The sequence below is a fragment of the Strix aluco genome, chromosome 8, assembly GCF_031877795.1.
Source record: "Strix aluco isolate bStrAlu1 chromosome 8, bStrAlu1.hap1, whole genome shotgun sequence".
NCBI lineage: Eukaryota > Metazoa > Chordata > Aves > Strigiformes > Strigidae > Strix > Strix aluco.
The window spans coordinates 9,297,911-9,322,411 of NC_133938.1; the positions used below are offsets into that span (position 1 = coordinate 9,297,911).

At 37.3% G+C, this 24,501-nt stretch overlaps 1 protein-coding gene across 4 annotated transcripts in view; it reads left to right on the forward strand.

Annotated features, from left to right (window-relative positions):
- The window catches only part of SPATA6 (spermatogenesis associated 6), a 46,668-nt gene that overhangs the window by 14,045 nt on the left and 8,122 nt on the right, over nt 1-24,501 (forward strand). For 3 of the 4 annotated variants that reach the window (XM_074832087.1, XM_074832088.1, XM_074832089.1), the window contains exons 6-12: nt 532-612; nt 3,234-3,512; nt 5,127-5,214; nt 6,828-6,868; nt 8,607-8,782; nt 17,922-18,021; nt 22,687-22,775. In XM_074832087.1, coding sequence (XP_074688188.1) covers nt 532-612; nt 3,234-3,512; nt 5,127-5,214; nt 6,828-6,868; nt 8,607-8,782; nt 17,922-18,021; nt 22,687-22,775 — 854 coding nt within the window. The remainder of the gene's footprint in view (nt 1-531; nt 613-3,233; nt 3,513-5,126; nt 5,215-6,827; nt 6,869-8,606; nt 8,783-17,921; nt 18,022-22,686; nt 22,776-24,501) is intronic. The other variant, XM_074832090.1, reaches the window with a different exon arrangement.

The window sequence follows — 24,501 nt, forward strand, 5'->3', positions numbered from 1 at the left end:
TGGGAGACAACTCACAGAAATCAGACTTCGTTCTAATGGTTACAGAATAAAGGGTATTCTTAATCATACTGTTACAAACGAATAGTTATTTGCAGTGTAATTGACTGATTTTCAAAATGTTTTTACAAAAAAGATTGCACAATTGAGACTATATATAAATAAGTTTCCAAAGTTAGCATTAATGAAACTTCCAGAGCATGACTGGAATTTTTATTGATGCTGTATAGCATGGCATGAAAAATCTTTAAAAGTGCTTTTGACAAAGAAATGTATTGAAATAAAAGTCAGACCTTAATTGTTGTACGAAAGCAATATAATCATCTGTAATTGAATTGTCAGAAATGCAAATGTTAGCATCTTGACATTTACCATTGCTGTTCTGTCTTTTCTAATTATCTTTATTAAAGGCTGAAATTAACAAAGGAGATGGCTGAAAATTAGGAATGGTTTGTTACATTAGGTGACATTTACTTCTTTGATACCCTTTATCTCGAGTTGGAGCTTGATGTTCAATTATTGTCTCTCTTCTAGGGAATTGCACCAAAATTGAGATTTTCTACAAGCTCCCTTATTACAGAAAGTCTGTTAAGCTCAGGAAGGAGTCACATACAGGTTAGCATAATTTAATTGTTTGCAATTTAATTTCTAGATTTAATATTGATAGCCTTGGTTCCAATTTTTGCATGTGCTGCTCACTTCAAACTTTTCTCATTCTTTTGTTGTGGTTAAAGCAGTTATCATGGGTGCTTGACAACTTGATTAAATTTTTAATCAAGTATGAGTAAAGAGTGGGTTTGGTGCATGACAGTAAAGGCTGAGAGTTCCTTGAATCTGAAACAATTATCAGCTGCTATGTTCTATGATCAGCTGAAGTGTCAATCCCTGGTGTATTTGTAGGTGGGAAGATGCCTTCTCACCATTTCTTACTGACACTTAAAATTAAGGACAATGAAAGCTAGGTGAAGTCAGAGAAGGTACATTATCAAAAACAAACCAATTAATTTAATTGTTTTCCATAACAATATCAGGAACAGTAATGGAAATTAAGATTTTTGTTGAAAAGGCTGTCTGTATTAATCTGGAAATGCTGCTTCTGCAATGAGCAACATTAAAGGAGAAGTAGCTGAAGAGACTGGGGAAAATAAATCCCTCTCTAATGTGTGTGTTCATTTGGTAGCACTCTTCTCTGGTCTCACTGGAATTTTGGTTGGGTTTCCTGGCACAAGCTGTCACATAAAGTTACTCTTACATCCTCCTTTTTTGCTATATTATTGAAAAATGGTGCAATATCATTACAAAGAAATGGTTGTCAGGAAGGTTTGCCAGCAGAGAGGGTTAGGTGACTCTGACCTGTCTGTGGTGTTGCTAATTAGTTCACTGAGAAGTTTCTTCCAAATTTAGCAAATGAAATGTACAGAGACACTTAGGTAAAGAATTTTTTAAAAAAATCAGTGAAAATTGTCATTGTCAGAACACTAACTTCACTGAAGGTGACTTCAATAAGGGCAGTTTGATTTAAAATTTAAAATGTCCTTAAAAGTTTTTAATACTTTATGAAAGGCATGTCAAATGGCATATGTTGCAGTGAAGGTCTATCTTCATGATTGGTGTAGGCCAGAAGAAGCACAGCCTACTTCTGGTGAAATTGAAATTAATCTTAGAGAATGGGTCTCATTTTGTTTGAGCCGATTCCATACTCTGGTTTATTACCAGTTGCACAAGTGCTAGTACAGGCGTGAGAAAGACAGTGGCATGAATAGTCAGTGTGATGCCAGATTGAAACTATGGTGATGCAAAACAAACATACAACCTCAGCCTCTTTCGTTGTTGGGTGTAGAGGAGAAGGCTTGAAGGCAAGCTGGACATTTTGTTTCTGAGTTCTTCTGAACTGAAGTAGTGCATGCGGCATTCAGAATTAAGACTAACGTCAACTTCCTCAAGCTTGAAAAAGAATTTCTAACAGGAAGAAAAGTCTTGCTATACCATCATTTTTTATCTTCTATAACCTGTGAATTCGGGCCATATTTGACCGGAAAACCTAATTATCCATACTGAGGTATTCAAAGTTCAAACATCCTGCTGACTAAGTAGCCTGATAAGAGTTGTATAATCTAGAGTGCCTTGACCTATAAAGCTTGTGGAGTAATAGAATGCTCATTTAATGTCAGGAATTACAAAGGAATGATAATGTATTTCAAACAAAACTTCAGTGTTGGAAACGGTTTCCCAGAATTTGAAATTGGTCACTGAAGAAGTTAGTAGTTACTCGGAGGGGGTGTCAGTCCTGATTGTTAGGTAGGCTTTGTTGGCAACAACAACAAAAACTGTAACAGCACCACCCCCATCCTATGTTGTGGGAAGGGAGGTGCTGAGGTTGGTTGTTCCTCTACTTACCTTTATTCTGCTGTATGTAGGTACTTTGAAAGTAGTATCTACTCAGAGATAGACTTTTAAGGCAATGTTTGATAATGGTGGGATTTTTATAAATTTTAGCTACAAAATGCATATTTTGGCTGTGAAGTGCCAGTTGCACAGATGAATAGCTGCTTTGCTTCTTCTTTTGCAAAAGTATTCATGTGATTTGACAGGATCTTTGGAAGATGGTCTTTAAAGTTTTTTGGGTTTTTTTTTTTGGGGGGGGAGAGGTTTTTTTACTAAACGTAGCTTCTTGATTATAACTCTTTAAAGAACTAGTAAATTCACCATGATCCAAGAAAATATAAATTTCAGAGAATATAATTACACTTCTTATGAAGCTTTAGGCAACTCTAAAGGCATATAATTTAAACTATTTAATAAGCTTCTATTTTATGTATTTTATTTTAAAGGGTAAGACTTTTAAAAGGTTAAAAAAATGTTTAAATTGCTTCAAATCTGTGTATGTCCAATCCAGGTAAAGTTTGTGTTAAATGAACTTGTGACAAAATCCAATTTAATTTTTTACAGTCTCTGTACACTAACTGTGTGAGAAAGCTGATTGGGTAAGTATCAGACACTTAACCTTAACATCTAACATGCAGTAATGTGTGTTTTAACCTCCTTTTGGTTTCAGAGAAAATGGTAAATACATTGTTGTTTTTAAATTGCTATTTGATTATAGTTTTGTGAGGGGAACTTAATTTGACATGGCATCTATTTCTGTTAAATCTTAAATTAGTTCCCTGTGTGCATTATTTTCAGTGATCTTTGTTCTGCATGCTGTCAAACCAGATAATTTCTCTTTTTCACTTTAGGGTGATTTGAATTGTGTACACCACTCAACCCCAAATGGAAAACTGCAAACAAAGTTACCAAAGAAAAATACTCTTTCACCTGAGAAAAGCAGACACAACTTAGCAACAAAGAACTACGAGCAACCTACAATAGCTTCTAAATCCCGTTCTCCATCTCCATACACAAAAAGACGAATGTGTGAGCTATCAGAAGAAGCCAGGCAACGACTGGCCCATTTAAACCTTGGTCCTTATGAATTCAGAAGAGAAACTGATAAACCTCCATTTGTAGTTAGACGGGTTTGTATTCTCTCTGAAGTGCTTCCAGCTTAAGCTCAGATCAAATATTGTTCTTTCACTAAATACGGCTCCAAAAATTCATTCAGCTCTTAGTTTAGATGAATAATTTTTCTCTCCTTAACAGTCTGTCACATAGTGCTTTAAATGTAAAATTAACTAAAATAAAATTTCTTTTATCTGCGTTAGTAACAGACAAAGATCAAATTCTTTCATGAATATCTTGGTTAAATTCTCTAAGGCCCCATTTCTTTTCTTCCAGCACACTAGACAGGATAATAGGTGTATAAATTCAGCTTGGAAGTAATTGATATTAGTATTAAAAATTCCTGAATAAGACTTCAAAGAAAGAGTGTCTAGTCACATTATGAACACTTACACTTCCTCTCTTTCAACTTTTTTTATGTTGGCATCCTATGATCTTTGAAACACTTCCTTTGCTCAGAGCTACATCTCTAACACTTTGACTTAGAGTTCATAACCAACCTGACTTTAGCACCCACGTAAGGACTTTTTCTAACCGTATGTGAAAAATTGTTCTGAAATTAGGTACTTATTTCAAGAAACTGTGTTTAAGTGCTTTAATACGAGGGGGCCAGATTTCGCAGCCTTGGAGGATCATATTCTCATATTTTATTTTTCTTTTCTAAATTTTTCTTATGATTACAACAATCCTTTATTTTTAGAAAATCACTTTGAATGTGTAGGGGCAGAAATGGGATTGTTCTGATTTTGTGCTATGACTTTATATGGACATGTGTCACAGCCATTGAGAGAATTTAGTGTTTAATTAGTTTGCTTCTCACTTTATTTAATTTTTTTCTAGTTATGTACAAATGAATTAATAATATCAAATTTTAGAATTATTTTCCAAGTTTTATTCTATGTATAGGTACCTTTTAGAAATTCAGATTAGCCTTAATAAGCCATTAATCATTCATCAGCCTACTGTTTATCTCTCTCTCAGATAATTTTCTTTTAACTTCTTTTAATCAATTCTTCTGGTTTTTGATCTATAGGTGAAGTTCACAGTTTAATTATAGCATCTTTAAACACTGATTATTGATTTTGATTGCTTAGTTATGTTTGTACAAAAAAGGGAAAAGCTTGTCTACTAATGTACCATATCCTGTCTGTCATGGCCTTTCTAGATTGAGAATGCCCCTTTTAGGGCATCTTTACTGCTGAGGACTCTTTTGGCCTGGAGATTTTGTGTACATGAAGATTAAAATTAGATTATGTTAAATGTAACTTTTTAATTAGGAAGAGATTCAGATCTCTTTTGATAAGATCTGGACTGTTTGGAATAGATATGAGATACTGAGAATTGTTTAAAAAGACTGCGGACATTATAGATGAAGGAGAAACTCTGCATTTTTTTTCTTTGAACAAGATGATATTCAGAGTTTTCTAGACCTTTCTAGCACTTTTTGTTTATGCACAGTAATGCTAATAATACACATAATATGAGCAAAGTGTTGTTTAAATAGTTTTAAATAGATTTAAATAAGAATAAAATATTTCAGAAAGGACTAGATGTGATCTTATGAATGAAAACAGAAAAAATAGGAATTGATACATCTGATACTGAGCTTTTTAACAGTATTTTTGCTTCAGGTTGAACTACCAAGTCCTGTTGTTAAACTTCATACCTGGTGTCCCACGCGAGAAAGCACAGCAGAAGCCTGGACCAAGGTAGATCATGGTCAGTATTTCCTCCTATAAATCTCATCAGTGCTTTTGTTTTCTGCAGTAGTTTAGTCAGGTTATTTTGTTTTGGTTTTTTATTTATTATAAGAAAATCAGTCTATAATGAAAAAAAAGCTGGTCTTTCTTCATAGGAATAGGAAGAATGCTGAATAAGCTATGCTGAAAAAGGTGGTTTTGAATAGTTCTTTACCTCAAGAAACTTGGAACGTAGTTCTACATAATACGAAAGTAGGAGTAGAAAATACCAAAGCCCAAAGTGCTGTTTCACTTCACTTGTTTTGATGAGTTGGATAGTGGAACAAATCTGCACCAGTCTGTGGGTGTGTTGATCAGGCTTGGAGTATTGATCGTTCTGAAGTTCAAGGGCTCTGTTGCTTCAAAAATGAAAAATGTTTATTTCAGCAGTATTTGTGAGTAGTGGATCTGTGACTTACCATTATTAATGAGCATCCAGGATGTGCTCCAATATCTGCTTTGGCATTCATTGGTATCAGTAAGTGAGGGTTTACTAAAAGGTGTGGGACCAGAAATTTTATTAAAGAGATACCCTAAAACTTGTTTTGATTGCATGTGGCTGGCAATATGAGGATTTTAATGAGTCTCATCAGTATTTGTTTGTTATGTGTGCTCTGCCTCGTTTTTATTGCGCCTCCTCACTAATTATAAATTGTTATATAGGAAATCATTTTGAACTTGTTATTTTACATTTATTCTTTGCAGTAGCACTGGGTGCAGGATTTTAAAGGTTTCACTAGGTTCCCTTTGGGGTCATACTTACCAATCTGTAGTAGCTGCATAATGTAACCAGACCTATTATCATCTGATACCATACTTACAAAATGAGTTGGTGGTTTCTGGCCAGTGGTTAGGAGACTGAAGTCTACCTCACTATTAATATTCAGACGATTCACTGGTCACCTGCCTGTGCCTTGAAGCTTAACTGTAACTTCTGAAAAAAACAGATTTCTAGGATTAGAAATCTTAATACTGACAGTACAGTTTAGTCCTTTTTTTGCTTTCATGAAGGAAGCGAACAGAGGGGTGTCTTTACATTGCTGTGCAGCATAGAAGCACCTCTTTGGGCTTGGCCAAGCCCAGTATGGACCTAATAGTTTCCCCATGTGTGTTTCCGTGGGCTTTGTACTCGTGTTTTTGTGGGTCAGTGGTGAGGGAGGGAATGAAGAGGTGATAGGAGGAGAGAGAGGTGGTCATAGGGAACCTTGTTCAGAGATTAGTAGTGCAATGTACATGAGAATTTTGGGGAATGGTAGAGCTTGATTTTATACTGATTTAGGCAATTAATAGCTTAACAAAATGTGCCACTTCTGTCTATGCAGAAGATGGTGCATATGCTGATTCATTATTATAAACATTGTAGTCCATTAAATGTGAAGTGATTGTTTTCAGCTAAAGAAAGTGATTTCCTGAAATATTCTGAGGAGACTGTCCAGAATTTCACAATGTATAATAATAATAATAGTAATAATAAATTGCTTTAGTACTGTTTGAGAGGAGAGGTAAGCTATTTTATAAAATATTTCATAAAATTTAGGACATTCAGATTTTCTTTTGAATTTCTTCTGGGATGCACCTTTTTTCTTTCTCCAGATCCTTCTCTTCTCGGCAGCTACAGACCCAAGAAAGCTGAAGTGAGTACTCTGAAGTGCTATTGTTTACACATTGTTTTTTTGGGAAGTCTGAGTGAGAAGGATGTCTTGTATAGGTATTTTGAAATTTTATCTTCTGTAGTATCAAAAGCAAGAAAATGGACATTTTAAATCTGATCTAGCCCAGTTTAGGCCTGCTGACAGATTATTTACAAATAGAAAAGTGGAACTTCACACTCTACGAGATACGCATGCCTGCAGGTACAGAACTTGCTTCTTCTTGGCATTAAGGCTTGTGACAAGGCTGTAGAAGAGCCTTTAAAGGCAGTTTGCATTTGCCTTCCCATTCATTCTGAAAGCACACTTCATTCTGGAATTGTATGCAAAGGTAGCATTGGTACAGCTGGCAAGCCACTGTTCTGTTATTTTACATCCTTCCTTTTTCATATTTTAGTTGTTTTGTGTATTAAATGGATCTGAAGATTGTCTTTTGGATTTTGGTGTTTTATATTCTTTCCATCCTCGTTTGGTTGGTTTTGCCTGTGTTCCTGAAGTACTGTAGAAATTGTAGGTTTAGGCATTTAATTATGTAAGCCTCTCAGATTTCCTAATGGCTGGGAAAACTGATGATAACAGAGAGGAGGAAAGAAGGGGAATTATAAGGATAAACCTTGATATATGTTAAGTGCACTTTTGTCAGATTCTAAACTTCTATTACCAAGGATTGCAGTTTTGCATACCATGTGAGTCTAATATATTGTGCCACTTCTGGATTGTTCCATGGCTGTAAATGAGGAACTGTAAAGAAAATAGAGAATCTCTACTAAATATGCTAAATACATCTTTTTTTTTTTTTTTTTTTTCAAATGATGGCTATTTTAAGGTCGTGTCATCTCCCTCATCCCTCTGCTCCCCCCTCTTCCTCCCCGCCATGGGAAAGTAGCTTTTAGGAGCAGTCGCTGGAGAATGCACATAGCTGAGCTACAGGTTAATTCATTGTGTTCTTGTTGCACCAATCACTTGTGATTCTCACAAAATCAGGACTGAAGAGAATGTACCTTTTTCTTGCCAGAAATATAATATAGCTTTTTTTAAGAGGAGCTGTTTCACAAAGCTGAGGAAAAAACCCCTGCTGCCTGGAAAGACCTAATGAATAATCTAATTATTGTTGGTCTGGTTTTGTTGTGGGTTTTGGTTTTTTTCTCAGCATTGGGAAGTGGCTCCTGTAAAAGTCCCCATGCCATGTAAAAGGGGGTAACCCATGGTGACATTTTTGTGGTGTGTTTCCAGTTATGAGGAACTAGGAAAGGAGTAACTAGTATAGTGAAGATTGAATAGAAGATGAGTAGATGGGCCTGAGTTTTTCCTTGAGGAACAGCAAATCATGAGGGAAAAAAAAAGTCTAAGAAGAAGGGGTCCCAGGCTGAGGAGAAGTCTAAGGTTTGTGTTGGTTTAGACTCTCAGGCATCATTCTGAATCGGTGAGATTCCTGGGAAGGGTAAGCCTTTAAACTGTGCAGCCAAAAAAGGTGATAAAAGGGCTGTTACAGTGGACTTTGACATAAAATGGTGTTAGATACCAACAGAGTCATCTGATACTTGATTTAGTTTAGACTGGGGCTCTTTCTATGAAATGAGGGTCCTTGTTCTTTCCTCAGCAGGCAGTTATTCCTGCATGTATATGCAACTTTTAACCTTTTGGTTTGAAAAATAAAACCATGAAAACTGTACATGTTGATATTCATAATAAATTTTAGCAAGGTTTGGTGGATTTTTTACAGGCAAAATCTACTCATGGAAAAGACTTTGACAGTTCCGATGTTTGCAATGAGGATGTGATCTCAGATCCACCCAACAGACCGTCCCATTCTGCTGGTTCATTAGAGCATTCAGCACCTCCAGCATTTCAGAAGCATTCTCTAAGTTCTGTGCTAAATCGGTCTTCTCTAAGGGAAAGGTAATGACTTGGTTTTGTTTGTGAAATTCTGGAATTATTAATATGAGCAGATGGTAACAGTACTTGCATGACTATAGTTTGCATGTTTGGAGGTGTGCAGGCTGAAGAGACTGAAAAATCTTTCTCCAACAACTATGTTGTCATTTGATGTTTCCTCAGGTGCTATGTTTGTTATCACCTCTCTGCTTAATGAATACAACCCTAATGTGGCAATGAAAAGGATCTGTTGCTAACCTTCTCTGAAACAACAAAGCCCCAGATTTCAGGCTGCCAATGTCCATCTAAAACAGAGAATACTTAAATAAATAATCACTGTTTCAGAGGCAATTAGAATCTCAGGAATGTAAATATAGATACATGTCAAGTCAGCTTTACGGGAAGTACTTGGAAACCTTTTTTCCTTCTGGCTAGTGTTTGTAAGCACATACCTGTGGCTGTGCTGTAGTCAGATGTATGACTTAGTGTGCCTAACATGCTTGGGCTAGCTTTAATCTAATCAGTGTATTATTTTCCAATCTTTGTGCTTTATTGACAGTCCTAAGATTTTGTTTGGTTTGAGCTGAAGTGTGGGCCTCTGCAGCAATTGTGTGTACATTAATTGCTATATTTGCATTTGTTTTCTTAGTAGTCTCCACTGACTCCAATGGGATTGGGGTGGAGACAGCTTCTAATATCACTTAGTTCAGTGGATTTCAATCCCTGGATTAATATTTTGGGCAAGCCTCATAGCTTCAGTGTCTCATGAAGGTAGGATGGAAGGAATGTCAAAAGCAGCAGATTTTTTCATGCATAAGTCCTCCAGTCCTTCAAGGAGAGCATTCCCTGCCTCCTGCTGAGTAGAACATGTACTTGGTGTGCAATGCTTCTACTGTACGTTCAGTTTAGTAAGTTACTAGATGGCTTTCTGGGAGCAGAAAACCCATATACAAAGCTGGGCCTGAATAAACAAATACGTAAAATAATTGGGAGAAGCTGAGGGTCAAAGAGATGTCCTGTCCTAAATGCTGAAGTGTTTACTGAGGCCCTACTTGGAGATGTACTTTGGTTGCTAGTTCACACGCGTTCGAGGCTGTTTCGTCCTTGTTACCATTGGTACCTCAGTTAGTCAATGCTCACAGGGTGCATTTTTATAGCCTACACACAGCCTAATGCTTTTTTTCAAAATAGAAAAATTGTCTCAGTTTTTTTCTTTAAAAAGAAAAATGACAGATGGCAGGTGGGGATTGAATTTTTAATACTTGTAAAGATCAAGTTGGTGTTTTAACATTTTCCTCTGCTTGAAAACTTATTTGTTGTTCTGTGTAATAGTATGTCATGAGAACTGTTACACAGAGATTAGGATGTATCTGGGGTTTGGAGGAGCTTTCTTTGTCACCTTGTCTTCTGACAATGTTTGTGCATTAGTTACCCATGTCTGGGGAAGAGATACTGTAATAGTGACTTTTTTATCCTTTTTTCAGCTGGACTCCTTTTGGGGAGGGGAGGGTAAATTTTAAAATGCATTATATTTAAAGCTGACAGGGTCCCTTATATTGATAGCAGGAAAGTCTTGTATGTTGTGAGCTGCTGTTACATGCATAGTAATTTAGTCATCTGCGAGTTAATCTTGAACTTGTCTGAATGTTCTTGCTTCTTCTCTTTATGAGCCCCTCTCTAGAAGGTATTTGTGATCTTGTGAAATTATGTTTTTTCTTCTTATTAGAACAAATGTTCTCAGCTCTTTAAAGATGTAACATCTCTTTATAGGAAAGATGTAAGCATTTACTTTTGTCATCATAAAAAATTCAAAATGAGAAGGTAAAGGGCATAGTCTAAAAAATTTGATCTCTATTTCATGCTGCTGAGATAACAATGGTTTTAGCTGACTGTATACTGAGAGTTTATACTTGGAATGACAAACATGGATCAGAGGTCAGTGTTTGGAAATGCATGCAAACGCTACTGTTCAGATCATAGAAATACAGAGAAAATCAGTACTACTGAAAGCATATCAGTGTTAGTGTATTTACAAGAATATAGTCTTATCTCACAGTATTTGGTGTTCATTTCCTCAATTTTATTTTGAATTACAAAGACAAAGAGCTTAGCCTATCCAGGCTATTTTTTTTTTAATGCTAGTCAACCCACAGTCAATATGAAACTTGACTCCACACCTCAACCTTTAGTTCCCTTTTTTCGCTTTTTTTTAAGAGAAGTAGTGTGAAGTGAATGGCTGCCTTCTTGGGAGTACTTCACAGAGCCCTGCTGAGTAGATGTTAAGCCACTGCAATACTTTGCAGTGATACAGAAATTGGGGTCTTGCATAAGGTCCTCTGAGCCCTTTTGTATCCTTTCTAGCAGTTTCCAGTCCCTTTCTGTGAACCTGCTAGAGACCACAAATCAACCCACTCCCCATTTCCTCTGGGTTTGAGCCAGAAGCAGGACTGTAAACAGATTTACTGTTGAACAAGGCAGCAAAGTTTTGAATATTTATTTTTCATAATATATTTTTACCTTTTTCATTATTTAGGTCACCTAAGGAAAGCATTAGCTGGTGTTGCAAATGACAGCAGAGCAATGTTGCTGTACAACTCCACTTCCTTCCCATTTTGATTCTAGCTCCTGTGCAAAGCAATGTTACATACACATTCTTTAGTTCCTGCCCATGATGTGTGGCCAGCAGTGTGTCAGTGCAGTTGTCTTGCCCCACAGTCTGGTTGTTTGTGCATAGGTAAGTGTCCTGTATGCTTTGTGAAAGAGCGTTAGCACTATGTTCTCTCAATGCTGCTGCAGGAAAGGAAAATTCAAGTCCAGTCCTTGCTTTCATGGTGTGTATACATCCTCATACACTCCTAGAAGACGGTGTTTTTGTTGGGGACTTAGAAGCTAAGCCTTCCTTGTAGCACTGAACCCTGCAGCAAAGTATCTTTTGTAAAGAAAAGGAAAAATAGTGAGATGGATTCTGTAAGGTAATGACAGAAGTCCTCTGAATGGAGCTATGTGCTGGCACAAGAGAAATCCTTTTCTCAAGAGACTACAGCAATCATAGGAGTATTTGACCATTTCTGTTATGTTGAGTGGCAAAGCTACTTCTCATGCATTCGGGATCAAAGGATTCTTTTTCCTACTCTGGAAATGGCAGGCTTTTGCTTCCAAAGTGAAGTGCAGCTCGATGTCTTTTTATGTTCTCCTGGTTATACGGCTGACATGTGATCTTAACTACTATAAAATTTAACAAAAACCTAATTTCTGTTTGAAGAAAGACAGAGGTTAACTGTCTGGATCAGATGCCCTTCTGTAATATCCCTCTATTGTTTTACTATCATCTTTTTATATTATCTTTTTCCAAGTACTAGGGAAATACTAGCATGAAGTTAGATATTACTAATGATAGATATAATGATAGATACTAATAGTTAGATATTAATGAAATACTAGATCCTACACTAAGTCCTTGAAAATTCCAGTTAACAGAAGCTTTGGCTTCAGTGATCTTAAAATGTGTCACCCCAGGATCCTGGATACTAGTTTTGTTGCGTAGCAAAATCCAGACACAAGTAGTTCACCTAATATTTTAGAGAGTGGCGTGCATCCTAAGACAGGGTTTACCTCTGTGAGAGTGTATGTTTAAGTTCTGAGAACCTTCTTCTATGAAGTGGAACACTGAGCAATTTAGCAGACTTTAGGAAAAAAGCTTGCTCTAGGGGGAGGCTGCAACTAGGTTTCCTGTCCATTTCTAGCCATTTAGAAGTCATTATTTCTGATTTTTTGGAATTTAGTTTGGTATTAAGGTCGTTCTTGAATCTATTGTGTTTATCAATCTCACCCCTTAGGGTAGTGTACTTATTTTGCATTCTTTAAGTTAACTTCTGGAATCAGCACTTGGAGATCAGTTATTTCATCCTGTATTCTGCAAAACTGAGTAGTACCTAAGCCTTGTTTCATATTTTTGACCAACATCTGTACAATTTTTCATCTTCATTGGTTGCTCTTGCTGCAGCAGTAAGTAAATTTGAAATTGATTGCTGTCAAAGCTGTTTTGTGTATAAATTAATAAATTCAGAGAAGATAGATGGTAACAGAAAAGCTTCCAAAAAGAATAAGGAGGTGCAGCCCATTCATGACATGCTGATGATTTAGTACCAGAATGACTTCAACCTTTTGGGGGCAACTGCTTAGCTAGACTATTGGTCTTCCTTGAAATCTCAGAAGCTGTCTGCCACTTAAGTTTCACTTCTTACATGAGGATGATGTATCTTGCCACAGTTTTAAGCGCTAGATATGAAACCTAGGAGGCAAAAGAAAGCATTTCCTTATTTAAAAACTCAGCACTGAATGTATCTCTAGTGCTTTAAGGCCTAACTGTAAACAGGGCTTTTGAAAGTAAGAGAAACTACATAGAAAGGATGAGGAATTTTTACTTTTTTTTCATTTCTTACTGAAGAAGGAAAGCAAATGGGCACACAGCTAAGCTGTCAGCTGCTGCTTCCAAATATTTAAGCTTCCGTGCTTTGATTTAAAGCATTGTCTGTGTGTAATTGTTTCTGCTTCAAAGTAGTATCCTGGCATTGTGAAAACAGCCTACTTCCTCCACTTCAAATATTGTGAGAACATAAGGATTTTTATGTTGGTGTATTTTCATTACAATTCAGGAACTGGTATGTACCAATATAGTCTCTAAAACACTGTTGTGCTGCATCTACACTAAGGGCCATAGCCATCAAGCATTTTAAGAAAAAGCAAAACAAAATTGTGTCCTTTACTAAGTCGACCAGTAAAACTCTTAAGTGCAGCCCAGCCTTTCTATTGTGCCTCCATACAGACCAGTATTCACTGAGAACCCAAGTTCATCATACTGAATTACCACTTCATGTCCTCTTAAATGAGAATAAAGCAACTTCACTTACTGTGAAAGCTGCATAAATGCCTACTTGGATATAAAATCTGGGAGGTTTTTTCCTATTTTGGAATTAAATATATTTGGTTTTCTCAAGAATCTCTCTTGTTCAATGTATAAGTTCTTGCAGATTGTGTTTTTTTCAGGTTATACTTAGCTTTAAGAGCTCTTTCTCCCTCTTCCCCCCAATTACAGTAGCGTTTCTCCAGTGTGGTACTACAGTACTTCATTGATTTCTGTCCTCTGATAGTTTGTCCTTGTATGTGGTTTTGCTCAGCATGAAGTCTGTGTCTTTGAAGCTGATGAATTCTTCATGGAGGCCACATGCACCGAGTTGTTCACAAGGCTAGGAGGTGTGATGGTGGGGGAAGGGGTCATGATAGGCATTGCAAATGTTCTGCAGTCGGCTTTTGCATTAATCCTACTGATATGAAATGTATTAGTATCTCCTGCTGAAATGTGATATTAACATTTTTGCTGTGTGCAAGTGGATGATTGGATTGTCTGACATTTGAAAATTCCTAGTTATTACAGCTCTCAAGTTCGCAAGCTGCTGTTTGACTAGAGTACATGGGTGGATGTATCCTGTTTGTATTTCTAATGGAGTATTTCATCCTAATGGATAAAATTATACATGAAAATAACTTTAATCTTTAGCACAAGATCTAGACTGTCTGCTTGGCTTCTTTTTTTTTTTTCATCAAGGTAGATGTTGTCTGTATGACCTTAAAAAAAATCCTTATCTCATAAAAGAAAATAAATGCCTTTAGTCACATTACAAGGGAAAATGGTTCTGTTTCCTTGATCAGACTCGACACAACATCTTTGAAATTAATCTTGAGAAGTTCTCTGATTGATCTGGCTTTTTCTAGGTCACTGAGCTATATTTCCAAAGTGTTTATACAATCTATTGGAATCAATAAACAATTTAAACTGATGTAACTGCAGAATGTTTGCAAGTCCCAGGGAAAATTGAAAGTATGACAAAGAATACAGCTGTAGAAGTTTATTTCGTTTATCAGGACAAACAGTCATTGAAATGAAATTACTTTCTTTTCAACATTGCAATGTGATAGTGACACCTTAATCACATAAATAAGTAGCTAGTCATTTTAAAAACTTGTTACTGGTGATTTTGGCCAAATGGAATTCCTTTATTTATACTCTAAGAAGCTGTGCTATAAAGCCTGTTTTATAAAATATTTCCAATAGGAGAGTTAGAATATCATAAAAAGGTTTCACTTCAGATTATGGCTGTTACATTTCAGGCATGATTTTATTTTAGTTTGAGTTCTGGTTGGTGTAAATATTAACATTATGGCTTTAAATGTGGATTGCGCTCTGTAGTTATTTCTAAAATTGTACAATAACAATACTAGAAAAGCTAATTAAAAAGAAGCTGATACTGATTTTAATCACACTTAAGGTTTTTTTTGGGGAGGGGGGTTTGTGAATTCAATTTGGGGTATGTGTGAGTGGCTAACGTTTCTTATACCACAGCGCACACTAGTGGATTGATCAGTAAAATCATCTGAAGAAAAAAAATGTAATAGTTCTTGAATTAAGTACTTAAATCTTCTTCTTCTTCTTGCAGACATAGCCATGAATTTTCTAAATGAATACAATAGCAACCTGGGTTTTCTTTTTTCCAAAAGTAAATACATTTATCTCCAAGGATATTTGTAAATTTAAGATTAATAACTATGATCTGAAATCTTACATAGGAATTTCATAAAATTTATTTCCCAAAGGCAATCTATTCCAACACTCTTCTCAGTGCTGGCAACCTGGATGTTGGAAGAACAGCAACTGCTGTATAAATAAGAAAATGCCATGACTTCATGGGTCTATCTTTTATTTGTCAAATGGGAAATGACTCACTCTTACTGCATCTAGGATGCAGATTTTTAAACATGCATTCAGAGGTTCTGTAAGATTAGTAAGTGTTTGTAAATGCTAATGGGAAGTCATAAGATGATAGTAGCACTCCAGCCCCTTTCCTTTATCTCTCTTTAAAAAAAAAAAAAAAAGTTTTTTTCAAAACACCACTAATGATAGAGCACATGCATGGTAATGCAGTACATCAAACTGGGTTTGACTGTGTTATGGAAATGAATGTTCCTGCCTGCTTAAGGGACTTAAACGTCTGTTTCTTTAAAGGCAATGCTTTCCTCCCCTAATAAAATTCACAAACCATTTTGCTTTCTTTTAGAAAATGTTATATGAGATCTTTTAGTTCAACAGATTGTTAGATTCTAGTATGCAAAAGAATTGAACAGTATGGATTTGCCATACATGCTGTTGGGTTTGAAATTAATTGTAAATATTCAGGATGCTAATACAAACGTTATAGCCAGCTTTGTGAAAATTCTCGCCTGTAATGATCCAAAGATAAACAATGTTAAATGTCACTAGAAATATGGAAAATACATCCCTCTATAGATTATATGATTCATCCTTCCAATATTGTGTCGTTCCTTGGCACCCTTTCTTGAAGAAAAATAGAAACATTCAGAAATAGATTATTTGATTTGAGGAAATTCATAAATAGGCTGAAAGAATTGGGGCTGTTTAGAACAGAGAGAGGTATTTCAGAAAGGTAAACAATGGTAAGTGAGTCCAAATAAGTTGATTAGATACAAGAAAATAGGAGAACGTTACTCAGAAGCAGACAACTGGTCACTTTCTACTTATATCTCTATCCCTGTGGTAATAGAAGGAATGAACCAAAAGATTGGTTCATTCAAAGAGCTCCTTGCCCTGCCTGTAACCTTCAAGGCAGCCTGGCACTTCCCGTTTTCAGGATACTGCTTCCATTAATCTTAATGTTGCCAATTTACTTGTTTTAGACTGAAGCTTTCTGTGTGCGTTTGGTTTGTTCTTTTTGGAAGGAGCTGTAGAGTTATTCAGCTGTACTGAAATTTCTGGAAGTTTGATGAAAGTAAACTAAGCCAGGCACGATCGCATTGGGGATTTCAGAGTGGAAGACTGGTTAACGCAGGGAATGTGATAAATTGGAGAGAAGAGGGCAGACGGGCTTGCAGTCCCAGGCTCACAAACCCATCCAGAGCCCACTGTAGAATCTCACGGCTCAGAGTCATGATGTTTCTCCACTGCATCAAATTTGTGAAGCAAACTATCAAAGCATGTCGCTGTTTCTTATGCTCCTTAATCCACCCAGAGAACGGCAGCCAGTACTGCTGTTGGCTGTTGTTCCATTACCTCAAATTGCAGCGGTATGGCTTGCCAGCTCGCAGCTTGCCTGGTGATCTGTATTCCTATTAGCATGATACCCATCATGAGTTTTTATTTTCTTGGTGCAAAGTCAGGTTCTCAGAGGTTGGGAGGCATTGAAATGAAGATGCACAATCTTGATCTAGTGCCCTGTTTCTATCCACTGTGATGAGATTGTGTAAGTAAACATTTCATAACTTCTCCCCAATAATTTTTTCCTTATGTTGATCTCCCTCCCCTCTTTTTTTTTTAAATAATACATTTTTGAGTGTACTAACATGTGGTTGATGTGTAAATGATCCTATTCTTAAAATCTTAGTTGCCTTCCATAACAGTCTGAGAATAACTATTGATATGAAATTTCTGCCAGCTTCTGAACTTCCTGAGAAGGATGAGGGGTTTTTTTTTCAGTAAAGTGGAAAAAGTGTGCTGCAAAACATAAAATGGTAAAATCCAAAAGCAGTTGTTGGTTTTAAGTCACTGATATCAAGCAAGCTACCTAATTTTTATTGCAGAAGAGCAACTTAAAATGCAGTACCATCTTGTGAAATAAAGATTGTGAATTTGCAGGTTTTTTAACTCCCTGGGCTTTCCAATTTGCACGCGTTGGGGTTATCTTCCTGATAATTTATTCCAACGAAAAGCATTTCGGGTGTAATACTTCCCTTAAAAAAAGGAAAATGAAGCTGGATCACTGGGAATAGAATAACTGTATGGCTTTTCTATTCTGTAGGGACAATAAAAACATTACAGAAATATTATTCAAGTTACAAAATCATCAATGTTTTCTATTTTTTGCATCTTCTCTTGCTATTGTGGATGCATATGATTTGTGCACTGCTTTGAAATGTTTCTTTACTTGTACCCCAGAGGACAAAAAGAATCAAATCTAAACATTGTGTATGTTCCAAATAGAAGGAAGCAATGCATGCTTCATAATTAAAAAAAACCTAATCTGAGTCAAAAGCATGTTTGAGCTTTTCAACTAGAAAATATTTCTTCTGTTTGTTTTCCCTCTTCTTCTTACAGATTTAGCTCTGGTTGGCCTTCACCAGCAAATGGAGATGAGATCCATAAAAGAGTGAAAAATATTTTAAGGACGCACAGTGCTAGACAGCGCCTAATTTTTGTAAGTTTGACTACAAACTAAATCCTTTCTTTTCTCCAAGATGGCTGAGGAAGAGAACTGTGCCTACAGTCTTGAATTTATTATAATATTGTCCTTTTACGCAGCTTTCGTTGTAGAAATATGGATTCAGTATATAAGTTGAACTGTTTCACACTGATTTCAGTAGTCTTCTTTATGTTTAGCCTTTATGGACAGCTGGTATAGGTAACCCTCTCAATGTAATTAAGGACAATTACATTTTTTTAATATCTGTTTCTCCATTTCTGATTTAATCAAAGACTATGTTACAGATCTGTAGAACATTGAGGATTAACATGTTGTGTAGCTGCACGTCGGCAGCTGCTTGTGTCTAGCTGTTTGTAGAGCTAATATTATTCTTTAGATGTGTGCTTTTTTCCCTTAATTACCTGGCTTTGTCCTTGAGTCTGATGGAATTTTTAACTGTGGTTTTAGACAAATAAAAATTTTTGCTACTGCAGTCTGGAGAAACCCAGTTGTAGCATAGTATCTCCCTGACCAAAGCATTGTACAAAGTGGAGAGCAGTGACGAGTGGTGTTCCTCAGGGTTTAGTGTTGGGACCGGTGCTGTGTAACATCTTGGTAACATGGACAGTGGGATCGAGTGCACCCTCAGCAAGTTCACCGACAACACCGAGCTGTGAGGTGCGGCCGACACGCTGGAGGGAAGGGATGGCATCCAGAGGGACCTGGACGGGCCAAAGAGGTGGGCCTGGGCAAACCTCATGAAGTTCAACACGGCCAAGGGCAAGGTCCTGCCCATGGGTCAGGGCAATCCCAAGCACAAATACAGACTGGGCGAAGAGTGGGTTGAGAGCAGCCCTGCGGAGAAGGACTTGGGGGGTGTACTAGCGGATGGAAAACTGACTGTGAGCCAGCAATGTGTGCTCACAGCCCAGAAAGCCAACCGTCTCCTGGGCTGCATCAAGAGAAGTGTGGCCAGCAGGTCAAGGGAGGGGATTCTCCTCCACTGCTCTGCTTTCATGAGACCCTCCCTGCAGTGCTGTGTCCAGCTCTGGGGGCATCAACATCAGAAGGACACGGACCTGCTCGAGCGGGTCTAGAGGAGGCCACAAAGATGGTCAGGGGGCTGGAGCAGCTCCCCTGTGAGGACAGGCTGAGAGAGTTGGGGGTGTTCAGCTGGAGAAGAGAAGGCTCCAGGGAGACCTTAGAGTGGCCTTCCAGTACGTAGGGGCTACAGGAAAGATGAGGAGAGACTCTTTATCAGAGAGGGTAGGGATAGGATGAGGGATTATGGCTTTAAACCAAAAGAGGGTAGGTTTAGATTAGCTATAAGGAAGACATTCTTCCCTGTGAGGGTGGTGAGACACTGGCACGGGTTGCCCGGAGAAGCTGTGGCTGCCCCCTCCCTGAAAGGGTTCAAGGCCAGGTTGGACGGGGCTTTGGGCAACCTGGTCTAATGGAAGGTGTCCCTGCTCATGGCAGGGGGGTTGGAACTAGATGATCTTTAAGGTCCCTTCCAACCCAAACCATTCTATGATTCTGTAGTTCTATGAAACTGAATAACAAGTTTGTTGATCTGCAAAAACTTAGCGTCTTTAAGTGTAAGATGAGAAAAGAGAAACTTAAGATAAAAGGATGTAATGATGACGGGTAGGTAAGATTAAGATCAGGAGCTCTGATGAAATTGTTATTTTTATCTGACAGTCTAACATACAAATGTTATTGGTCAGTTAGAAGAGACATGAGTCTCTCAAAGTGGAGAAAGACATCTTTTTTGCTTCAGTTTCTCCTCTTAGAAAAATGAGTGTTGACAGAAATCTGCTTTTTAATGTTGCTGCAATTTTAAGTTACTGCTTTCCCCAATTGTCCATCTTTCCCCTCTGACATATTTTATTGTATCAGTGGGAAGCATGGTAAAGAGTGAGAGCACCCTGGCCCCCCACCTCACACTTCAACACAGGAAGGGCAGGCGTGACACTAGTGCACTGGCGTGTGAGCTGTGCTGGCTGTATTGACTACAGTAAACCCATGGCAGAGCGCAGGGGCAGAAGTGAAGGTGGTTTTTTCAATCCACTGCTGCAAGATGTACTGAAGAACCTGTCTTAGCTCTGAAATCTCCATTTATTTATCTATTTATTTATTTATTTCCCCGAATTTAGCTATCCTGGGCAGCTCCTGGTCTTGCCTGTGTGGCGCTCTTAATCTGATTATTTTCTCATTTCTGTTCAATCTTCATTTTTAGCTTAGTTGTTGTGCTTTTTGTTTTAAACTGAAAAACCTTTTCTCATGCATGCTAAGACTGTTTGATCTAGTTCATGCTGTACCTCCCTGAGTTTGTATACAAACGTTATGATCTTGTGAGCTGCTGCTTCTCAAATAAAAGATGCCCATCACATTTTTCTGTGCTTCAGCCACTCCAGAATAGGTACAAATCATGTCAAATGCTTCTCTGATGTTTCAATGAACTTAAGATAACAAATTGGATTTCATGACGGTCCATCACCTACATGTAATGAAAGTTTGCACAGCCTGAACTATCTGCAGTGGTCCTTGACTACTTTCCTTGAACAGTAGACCATGGCTTTACGATAAAAGATTTACTAGTTTGTTAGGAGAGCTGGATGGCTGGTTACACGGTCTCTCCATACAGTCATAAAGACTATTAAATATAATAATGGGTAAAGGAGAATTCGATGAGTTTCTTCTTATTTACTTATTTTACTTATATAATTTAAAACATTCTACTCTAAAATGACTTACGCATATGCTGGTATTGACTTGTTGCAGCTATATTGCACAAATACACACAAATTTGCAAGCATGATGTTAGATTCTTAAAGCATGGTACTTTCTGTTGGCTTTCCTTTAGCGTACCTTGTCACTTCCAGTATCGAACACTTGCTGAATACTCACAAGGATTAATGATCAGAGATTATGCTTTTCTATTTCCTCTCCTCTTGGAAAACCTCATGTTTCTGCCCTAAAAAATGAGATATCGGGGTATTGGGTAAGATTTTTGAGCCTTTAATTACCAACCTGGTCAGAACAATGCTGGAAAAGGAATGTTTTTCTCAGTCCATTTTTTTCCACAGCGCAAAAGGAACGGGAGGATGTCATGGTGTTTGTGTACAGCTACCTTGTGAAAGCTGTGCTAACAACTGACCTGCTTAAAAAAAAAAAAATCAGTTCTGCTTGCAGTGAGTAGTGTAAAATACAACAGGATTGGTTGTGTTTCCCCAGATGGCCCAAAATCCAGGCTGTGTTGTTACGCAGTGGATGGATGAGCTAAATGGGTCATCTTGAAAGTGAGGGAATAGTAAAGCAAGTGCACTGGCAATGTAGTGAGTAGATTTTGGCTCCAGTTTGGATCCTCTTCCAAACTTTGAAAGGTTAAAAAGTATCTCTTACTCTGTTTAATTCCAAAGAGCCTAATGCTAAATAACTATTCCCAGAAGCATCCAGCTGTGTTTTCCAAAATTTCGTTTCCATAGTGCTCTGTAAAAATAGTGTGACTGGAGCTCTGCTACAGATTCCTTAGGGTGTCCACTGTAGCTTTCTGCTGTGACGTTCTGACAATATCGTAATGTTTCCATCTTTTTTGCTTTCCAGAGCATAATTTGCCTCTGGCAAATGCTGCAGTTTTATTTACCACTGTACCCCGTTTCCTCTTCAGTGCTTTGTAGTCTGTGACTGCTGAAGGAGGAGAGTTTTCCTGTTTACAAACACACTTATTACCTTGTATTTCACCACAATAAATTGTGTTGTGTTTTTCCTCATCCATACGCTTGCCATTTAGCTTGCTCTGCATCTTATTGACATCTACCACTATATTTATTGTCTTTTCTTCCAGTTATTTCTTCTATAGCATGAAAGATGATTTTTTTTACTAATCCTTACAGCAATTGGTTTCTGCTGAAGTTGTGAAAAAGAGGTGATACTAAGTGATCACCTCTTAAGTAGTGTCTTTGCTCTTCAGAGTACAGTAAACCGGGTTGTGTGTGGTGGAATTTCTGCCAGCCTGTCTCAGGTGAGCAGCTGGCTCCCTTCACATGAGGTGTTTTGTTTCTTACTTACCTAAGAGGGCAAATATGGGTTAATTAATGTCCAGATAGCATTTGGAAGGTAAGACTGCTTTCTAGCGACTCCTGAGAATACCACTGAAGGGACATTAAGTGTATCATAGATATTTTTTAAAGTTGGGTAATCATGTTCTCAGCCCTATATGTGGAATCGAAGTATTCAGATGTGTAGAATGCTTCTGTCTGGTAAAATGCATTCAATGGATAATGATACCTCAGTATAAAAGCTAATAAATAAGAAGTTTTAGGTTCTTTTTCCCCTTTTCTGCAAGAAACAAAAGTAACACAGTGAGCAGTAGGTTTCATAGTGTTTTGCCAATGTGTTTGTTGGAGATTATTGAAGCTTGTGCTGTCTGCATAGTTCTCTAGATCTACACTGTCTAGAAATTCTTTCCAGTTTATTACCTGAAAATTATTAGCTGAATTGTACTGAACTTAATTAAAAGTGTTCATAAATGGCATTTGGCTCATACTTTGTCCCTTTCTCCCTTAAGAAATGTAAGCACTTTAATAGTCTTCTACTAAATTGAAAGAAAGTATTTTTGAAATGAGATTATTGTAATCAGAAACCAAGATAATGAGAATTTGATTTCTGTTTTTTTAGGATGAGAATAACTCATCAAAAGGAGACTTGACTAAGACAAGAGAATCTTCGCATAAAGCGCCCTTATCCCTGAGTGAACTGCAGAGCAGGTATGGAGTTTTTCTCTGACCAAGACAGAACAGCCATGCTCATGATATTGCCCTTTAAATTTAGCTAAAAATTTCTCTTCCTATTTTGAGCTATGTCATATATTGCACTGGGAAAAGGCTTCTGTAGGAGTTAGTCCTACCAAGCTTTTTCACCTAAAAGCAAAATACGGTTAACTATAATTATGCCTTTCATGCTGTTTGGCAGTGTGTCAGTGTAGTCTTCAATAAAACACTGATTTTGGAACTGGACTTGGTCATAAAAATTATATTTGGGCAGTAGTTTTTGGATTTTATCAACCAGAGAGCAAATGTCACTTCAAAAATAACCAATTGGTTATTTTTTCTTAAAACTATGGGAGTGCAAAAATAAACTGAAGTTTATTTAGTAATATGGTTTGGGGCTGTTTTGTTGGTTTGTTCTGTCTTTTCCAAAACACATTTGGAAAAAAGAAGCATCTTAAAAAAACACAGCAAATATATATACTATGGTTTAGTGATTCAGCATGCCATATTTCAGAAGACATCTTCAAAACCTGGTTTAAGTCGGTTAATTATTCTGTGTACTCCTCACATATATGACTAGGGTTTCATTTGAACATCTACTTAAAAGACACCAATTGAACTGATTTTGACAACTTCTGTAGTAGAAGTTATGAATATTGATGTTCTCTACGTATGCACACAGTATTTTGTACAACATTTTAGGTACTTGCTGGAGGAAAGATACAAACTCATGTAAAACATTTTTTGGGTTACATAGCTTTTCTGCTTTTCTTTATAGTAAGAGAGAAGTCCTAGAACTGTGGTGCTAAATTTGAGAGTGCTTGACATTAGGAAAAAAAGGTTTTATTTTGATAATTAAATGTGATGCAGTATTTTGTAACAAAGGCTTCCTGAATCACCAGTGTATACCACTGAAAGGAGGGTAATTCAATTCGGGTGTAATAGTGAACTTCTACTTGCAATTAGTAAGCTCAGAAACGTTCATTTATGATTTATTGGCTTTTTTAAAAATTCCTGTAATTTGTAGTCACTCTGCAGGGGATCTAGTTAGTCAGATTTTCATATGTATGTGAAGTTGCTACTGAAGTTGTTAGTATTTCTATACCTGTGCTCACTCCTGTATTCTGTGTGTAGCCTTTTTGCTCCCTTATCCTTTGTCCTGACAGTTGCTGCAATTAAATTGTGTAGGATGTGTTTGTGAGAGAGAAAGTGCAAGTTTTTGTTCTGAGGCAGCTTTGGGACTTTGAGATTGATGCTGAAACTGCAGACTGTGAAAAAAGAAAAAAGAAACCCTAATACTACAGAATCATGAAGTGATGGGATATGAAATGGTACTCAAGTTGGGAGAGGACTGCTCCTTGGGTTTAGAGGCTGGCGGCACTAGTCCCATTCACTGAAGGGCAAGACATAAAAGGACTCGAGGACAGTCTGATTGCTGAGTGTTTGCCACAGTGCTCATAAACAGCATACAAGGACAGAGACAGAGTTCATAGAAGGACATGGTACTGTCGACCAAATGTTGGCAGTAAAGTAGATAGATGATTGAAAACCACTGGGAGTAAGGAAAAGGACCGTGTTTTCTGAAATATTTAGTATATGATTCACTCAGAAAAGAACTTCTGGGACTCTTAAAGGAGATGTATGAGGGAACAAAAGCATATGACAGGTATTTCAGAGCAGGGAGTTGCGTGCAGAAATCCTGCTGTTAATATGATTTGTGAGT